Below are 8,207 nucleotides of genomic sequence, written 5' to 3' on the forward strand. Positions count from 1 at the left end.
TCAGGGCGCTACGATTGGCTGTTGCGTCATCGTCCGGTCGTACAGGAACTAAGTCTGTCCTCTGGACCCGGCCGGCCTTTTTTCTATCACGTGCGGCGCGCTGATTGGTCTGTCAGGTCACGTGGTTCTGAGCTGGGTACTTTGGTTGTAAAACAGTCGCACTCGTTTCGCAAACACACACTCGTCATACAAACACGCATCCATCACATAAACACACACACACAGGAAACACTCACACACACACACACACCCGACACTTTCACACACCCGAAAAAAAACAAACAACTATCATACAATGAAACATGGTTACACAAACACACACACAGTCACATAGATGCACACACAATTGTATAACATAATTTATAAAGTTTTAAACTTTGTACACGTAAGGTCATGTTTTATTTATTACATTAATACAAATTTAAATTTGCACTATGATACGATTAAAACGGATTCAAAGAATGGTGTGGGACAATACCAGTTGAGACACACTTCATTCACACACCGATGTCCTATCAGACACATGTCATTTGTTTGACTCATTACTTAAAGACCAAATTAATGTTTTTTTTTTTGGCTACCGGGTCAACTTGACCTCTTTTGTACGATCACTACCGCCCCTCACCCCTCTCCACCACTGATTGCTGACGCAGCTATTTAAATAATTTTTTTATAGGCCAATATCCATCTTATTTTCAAACTTGACGTTATCGTTATGGTGAAACCGTCAGTCTGACCTGTCATATAGGTGACACCTTAGTCTGACCTGTCAAACAAAGGTGACACTGTCAGTTTGACCAAAGTACCAAGTTCGGAACACCGGGCAGATTTGGTTCTTCAGCCTTCAGTTGGGGACAGCAACCCATCTAGGAACAGCAACCATATAGGAATAGCAGCCCAGATAGGAACAGCAACCATATAGGAATAGCAGCCCAGATAGGAACAGCAACCATATAGGAATAGCAGCCCAGATAGGAACATCAACCCATATAGGAATAGCAGCCCAGATAGGAACAGCAACCCATATAGGAACAGCAACCCATATAGGAACACCACCCATATAGGAACAGCAACCCAGATAGGAACAGCAACCATATAAGAATAGCAGCCCAGATAGGAACAGCAACCCATATAGGAACAGCAACCCATATAGGAACACCACCCATATAGGAACAGCAACCATATAAGAATAGCAGCCCAGATAGGAACACCACCCATATAGGAACAGCAACCATATAAGAATAGCAGCCCAGATAGGAACAGCAACCCAGATAGGAACAGCAACCCAGATAGGAACAGCAACCATATAAGAATAGCAGCCCAGATAGGAACAGCAACCCAGATAGGAACAGCAACCCAGATAGGAACAGCAACCCAGATAGGAACAGCAACCATATAAGAATAGCAGCCCAGATAGGAACAGCAACCCAGATAGGAATAGCAGCCCAGATAGGAACAGCAACCCATATAGGAACACCACCCATATAGGAACAGCAACCCAGATAGGAACAGCAACCATATAAGAATAGCAGCCCAGATAGGAACAGCAACCCATATAGGAACAGCAACCCATATAGGAACACCACCCATATAGGAACAGCAACCATATAAGAATAGCAGCCCAGATAGGAACACCACCCATATAGGAACAGCAACCATATAAGAATAGCAGCCCAGATAGGAACAGCAACCCAGATAGGAACAGCAACCCAGATAGGAACAGCAACCATATAAGAATAGCAGCCCAGATAGGAACAGCAACCCAGATAGGAACAGCAACCCAGATAGGAACAGCAACCATATAAGAATAGCAGCCCAGATAGGAACAGCAACCCAGATAGGAATAGCAGCCCAGATAGGAGAGTAAACTCCAAAATCTTGGTTGGACAAAGGCGATGAAATCAGTTAAAGAAAAGCAGCCTGAAGTCGGAGTCAACTGGCCATATGGCGCATACCATGTTGACACTTAGTACATAATTGTGTTCATTAAAGAAATAGGCTCTCCTCTCGAGGAGTTTAAATTTATTTTGATGGCTTCATTTGGTTTTCTAACCTCTGACCGTCATGCGCAGAAGCGTTGTAACATGTGACCACCTTAAGGTCGGTGGATTGACTTGTAATTTACAAGTTGTAACTTTAATCACGTGACAAACGCTGTCAGGTCACCGTGCCATTGTCCTAACGATGTCAGAGTGACATGACATGATATGACATGAGCTATTCGTGCAGATATTACTGGAGAAGATGCTCTATTTGTTACACGATGTGTTTTCTTCTGTCTTCTCAAATTACCATTTCATTTTTTTTTACTAGGGGAAATTGTTTATTTAACATAGGGAAAAATATTGTTGGAGGGGGGGGGGGTAGTGGATGTGATTGTAATCTGGTCAGTGGGATGGTAGGTTGGCTGGTCAGTGGGATGGTAGGTTGGCTGGTCAGTGGGATGGTAGGTTGGCTGGTCATGGCTGGTCAGTGGGATGGTAGGTTGGCTGGTCATGGCTGGTCAGTGGGATGGTAGGTTGGCTGGTCAGTGGGATGGTAGGTTGGCTTGTCAGTGGGATGTTAGGTTGGCTGGTCAGTGGGATGGTAGGTTGGCTGGTCAGTGGGATGGTAGGTTGGCTGGTCAGTGGGATGGTAGGTTGGCTGGTCAGTGGGATGGTAGGTTAGCTGGTCAGTGACTTTTGACTGCCAAGTGGCCGAATTAACTGACAAGTGGCTGACTTTTGACTAACCAGACGTGAAGGATGAAATGACGTAAAAGGCTGTATTTCCAGCCGTGACATCTCTAGACAGTGTTTGAATTTTTTTTTGTTTTTTTACACCATGAAATTATCGTCCATTTCATTTGACACTGGTTGATAGCGATATATATATATATATATATATATATATATATATATATATATATATATATATATATATATATATATATATATATATATATATATACCCAGTTGCACACCACCCTACTTAACCCCACCTCATTCTATCTCTCCTAACAGACATCGAAGGTGTAGACTTCAAAGAGGAAAACCGGCCACTCCTGATTGTCCTCTACTCTACTTCACCTGTATCCTGGGCTCTAGAGATGGACGGCGTCTACAGCCAGAAGAAACACCTGTTTATAGTGAGTACATACCTGCACGTGTCGCACTCTCGCTCAGCTACTCACATTTCGCTCACCACCTTTCCTCTGGTGCTATTTTTACTCCTGTTTTACATGCATACTTTGTACTTTAATTGTGCTGTACTTTTACTTTGATGTTTTCTACTTTGGTTGTTTTGTACTTTCATTTCATGTTTTCTACTTTAGTTGTTTTGTACTTTCATTTCATGTTTTCTACTTTAGTTGTTTTGTACTTTCATTTGATGTTTTCTGCTTCAAATGTTTGTACTTTACTTTACTGAAATTTTACTTTGATATATTCTACTTGTATTGTTCTTTTCCACTTTAATTAATTCTAAAAGTTGGTTTAGAAGTCAGTATATAGATATAGAAAAGATATCAGTCACTCGATAATTACATTAGCAATATATTTATTCTTTTCAAGTAGATTGCACACATTTTATGGCACAAAAAGTTTGCTTTATAGCTGACTACATAAGACAGAGTTACTAATATTCTCTTCTAAAACAAAGCTAAATAAATATGATCTCCACTTCTTAATTAACTAGTTTCAAATATTTATAAACACCATATTTCTACTTAGTTATCTCCCATTTTATGTTATTGAATACAATGAATATAGTAGCATTTTAATACATTTTAGTGTCTTATTTAATATTTTATTACAATTAAAATTAGATATTCTTTCGCTGTCATTGGATAAGACCCTAAATCAGTGGCGTAGCGAGGTCGGGTGTCACCCGGTGTGGCACTTTATGGTGTCACCTCCCAGAGGCGCAGCGACCCTTCCCGGGGACAAATTTTCGATTTGCACCCCCCCACCCCCTCAAACTTTCGATTTGAACGCCCCTCAAACTTTCGATTTGCACCACCCGCCTCAAAGTTTTCTCTATATATTTTGCTACTTTTTTGCCTTGGTGTCACCCCTCTAAATGGTGTCACCCGGTGCGGTCCGCACCCCCGCCCCCCCCCCTCGCTACGCCTCTGCCCTAAATATAAAGTTTAAAAGAAATCACACCATTGGAAATGTGTTTTTTTTTAAAGTTACATTAGCGTACAACCATTTGACTTCTTATCCATTAACACACCGACAAAAGCTTCCAAAATAGCGTCTAATGAGATCGGAGCTAAATTGTACTTCATCTAATTCAGTCCAGCCTTAGTTCCTCTGCTTACGTTGAATTTGCATTTGAAACTTGGAATTCTTTCTTAAGAAAATACAGACCTATGGTTTAAAGTCCATGATTATAAAACCCATTTTGATTTAACAGTCAACAAAGTACGGTATACACCCAGTCGCAGCAAAACTAGCAGATGTACCCATCCACGTAGCTCGCCAACCCGAACTGAACCGTATAAGCTTCTAACAGTTTGAACAACAAATGTCCATTTCTCGCACTTTACCTTACCGCACCGATAAATTATGTTATCATTTCCGATCGTACAAATATACATCTTTTTATTAGTTCCCTGTCGATGGCGGCTACATGAAAGGCAACCATTAATGTCTTGCCTCGGCTATTTATATGCATTGGGTTTTCCCGTGAACAAATGGCTAAAATAAATAAATTCCCGGCTACTTTCGGCATCGCTCATAAATCAGCGTTGCTATATTTAAACTTTTGTATTGGCCAACTTGACGTAGTGCTAAACGTGAACTATGGTTGTGTGATGTATGCCTCAACTCAACACAACATAGACGTACAGCTGATGTGTCTTCACATATGCATGATTACTCATAAGTAAAAAGTTTCTTCTGAAAGTCATGTTTTTATATATTTATATTCGGCTTGTCATTTCACGTATTCGTACTACTTGTAAAAAAATTAGCCCAAAATTAGATTTTTGCTGTATATTTATTTGGCTGCAAATTTTATATCGGTTGTAAATGTAGTGTAGATTTCTGATATGAGTTGTAAATCTAGCGCTGCCTCTGTAAATGTTAACGAGGATTGTAAAGCTACCCGTACAAAAATGTTTTTTTTTTCACTTTCATTATCACCCATCTAGTAAGAACGTTAAATCTGAATGGAGCAATTATAGGGTTAATGCCCCTGATTGATGCCTCTAAAGTGAGTGGATCCTGGGTTCTTCTCATGGCCTTTTTTAAAACGCCAGATGGTTTTTTTATGGCTTTTTAACATGTTCATGAAACAGGCTTGTTACAACTTTTTGCTACAAATTATTTTTTGGGTTTATTGGGCGGCTGCAAGAACATTTCTTCACTAGATGAGGCGTCGTCACACCCAGCGGCATTCACACTTGCAGAGGCACTTACACATGCAGGGGCACTGTCACATCTAGGGGTATTGCCACATCTAGGGGTATTGCCACATCTAGGGGCATTGCCACATCTAGGGGCATTGTTATGTTGTGTTAGGGGACATCCTCCGATAGTGCTACCACATTTCGGGGCACCGTAGTGTGATGTTACCACATTGAGAGGCATCGCCATGGGGTGTTGCCACATCAGGGCCATCGCCGTGTGGTGTCACATCGCCACTACCTGCATACGACCCTGCACCCTACAGCAGCCAAATGTTGATGTTCCGGCTTGGTTGAGATACCCAACTTCAGCATTATGCCAGCCTCTCTAACTTAGCCATTATGCCAGCCTCTCTAACTTGGCCATTATGGCAGCCTCTCCAAACTTGGCCATTATACCAGCCTCTCCAAACTTGGCCATTATGCCAGCCTCTCTAACTTGGCCATTATGGCAGCCTCTCCAAACTTGGCCATTAGGACAACCTCTCCAAACTTGGCCATTAGGACAACCACCCCAACGTTGGCCCTAACGCACGCCCTATCTTTTGCTACTTTCCCATTTCACCCTCCCCCCCCCCCAGTGCCTGTCAATCAGAATTTGCAGGCCCGTGATCCCTTCACTCGCATGCGCTAATTACCCTCCCCCCCCCCCCCCAAGGTTGAGCTCGAGGAGAGAATAAAGCTCCAGTTTTCAAATGACACCCCCAACAAAACAAGCTGTTTTCCTAATTTCGTCACCCCCCCCCCCCCCACCTCCCACCTCAACATGTCTTTATTTGCAGCAAGTTTTAATCTCCCTCCACCCCCCCACGCCACTCACTAGGCTCTCGGGTTTCATAGCGGTGCACATTACCGTCAGAAAATGCATTGTTAATGCACCCCCTCCTCCCCTCCCCCTGCGTGCTACATGAAGTGGTCGAATATTTCTCCTCACGTACCCACCTCTCTTTACCCCTTCCTCCTCCCTCCCTCCAACTTCCCTCCTACACTCACCCACTCACTATCTCCAACCTGCCCCCATCCTATCTCCCTCCCTACCCCCACTTTATCCTCTATCCTATCGACGAACTGGTTCAATATTTTTCATTGTACGACCCCCTCGCCCCCCTCTCAAACCCCTCACCCCACCCCCTCTCGCTCCCCCCCTCACCTATGAGGAAAATAACCACCCTAGTCTTAAACCCTCAGTACCGTTTGATTGAAGCCTACCCCCCCCCCGCCACACGTCTCCCTTGTACTCCCTCTAGCCATGTCTCTCCCTCCCCCCTCCCATACACCTTCATCCCACTCTCCCTAGGTTCCAGGAACTTCTAACATGTCGAGCATATCTACACACCATCTCGCTCTCTGCCCTCTTCCATTACAATACTCGACTAACAGTTACAGCATTCTGATCTCTATGCTGATTTTTACTGACTCCTGTCTTCAGTACCATGATCCTGTCTTCAGTGCCATGACTCATGTCTTCAGTGCCATGACTCCTGCCTTTAGTGCCATGACTCCTGTCTTTAGTGCCATGACTCCTGCCTTTAGTGCCATGACTCCTGTCTTTAGTGCCATGACTCCTGTCTTTAGTGCCATGACTCCTGTCTTTAGTGCCATGACTCCTGTCTTTAGTGCCATGACTCCTGTCTTTAGTGCCATGACTCCTGCCTTTAGTGCCATGACTCCTGTCTTTAGTGCCATGACTCCTGTCGTCAGTGCCATGACTCCTGCCTTTAGTGCCATGACTCCTGTCTTTAGTGCCATGACTCCTGTCGTCAGTGCCATGACTCCTGTCTTTAGTGCCATGACTCCTGTCTTTAGTGCCATGACTCCTGTCGTCAGTGCCATGACTCCTGCCTTTAGTGCCATGACTCCTGTCTTTAGTGCCATGACTCCTGTCGTCAGTGCCATGACTCCTGCCTTTAGTGCCATGACTCCTGTCGTCAGTGCCATGACTCCTGTCTTTACTTCCATGACTCCTGTTGATTTAAGCCTCTATCCACTGTAATTTGTTTTCTATTTTATCACGCAGAAACCTAACAGCCCCCCCCCCCCCTTACACCGTATGTGTAGCGTCGTTCTCTGGAGTCTACAAATAAATTGACCATTTGTCCCGAGAAAATAAAACCATTAATTGCTTCTCCTGGTCCGGCCCACGTGCCCCCCCCCCTACCCTACCTGCCCGCCCCACCCCCTGACGGGCATGTTGGATAGATTCTAAGTGCCCCTATGTCAAACGGTTTAAAACCTCACTCAGGTTACGTTCCATATTCAAACAAATGGTACCTTTTTTTTTAAAACAATTTTAACAAAACAAAATCAAAACATCAATTATAATTGTTCCAATTCTTGAGCAGTTAAACTTTTCAATAATCAGAACATCAGTTATAATTGTTCCGATTCTTGAACAATGAAACTTTTCAATAATCAGAACATCAGTTATAATTGTTCCAATTCTTGAGCAATGAAACTTTTCAATGATCAGAACATCAATTATAATTGTTCCAATTCTTGAGCAATGAAACTTTTCAATAATCAGAACATCAGTTATAATTGTTCCAATTCTTGAGCAATGAAACTTTTCAATAATCAGAACATCAGTTATAATTGTTCCGATTCTAGAGCCATGAAACTTTTCAATATTTACCCCGATGTATGGCAGTACTCTTGCTTGAGGCTGAATATCAAACGAATTGGCTGTGGCATTTTAAAAGCTCAAACACATCGTACAAAGGAAGCTGTTAGCTCGGGGCGGTAGGTCGAAGGTCAATGAATGTTGCGTCACTAATACACGGTGAAAGGTTCCCGTCTTGGTGGTGACCTTGACAGT

At 43.1% G+C, this 8,207-nt stretch overlaps 1 protein-coding gene across 1 annotated transcript in view; it reads left to right on the forward strand.

Annotated features, from left to right (window-relative positions):
* Positions 1-8,207, forward strand: part of LOC131936833 (transforming growth factor beta receptor type 3) — a 116,566-nt gene that overhangs the window by 64,471 nt on the left and 43,888 nt on the right. The window contains exon 4 of the mRNA XM_059293924.1: positions 3,003-3,127. Coding sequence (XP_059149907.1) covers positions 3,003-3,127 — 125 coding nt within the window. The remainder of the gene's footprint in view (positions 1-3,002; positions 3,128-8,207) is intronic.

Source organism: Physella acuta, unplaced genomic scaffold (genome assembly GCF_028476545.2).
Source record: "Physella acuta isolate Inbredline_101_S28 unplaced genomic scaffold, ASM2847654v3 ptg000189l, whole genome shotgun sequence".
Lineage (NCBI taxonomy): Eukaryota > Metazoa > Mollusca > Gastropoda > Physidae > Physella > Physella acuta.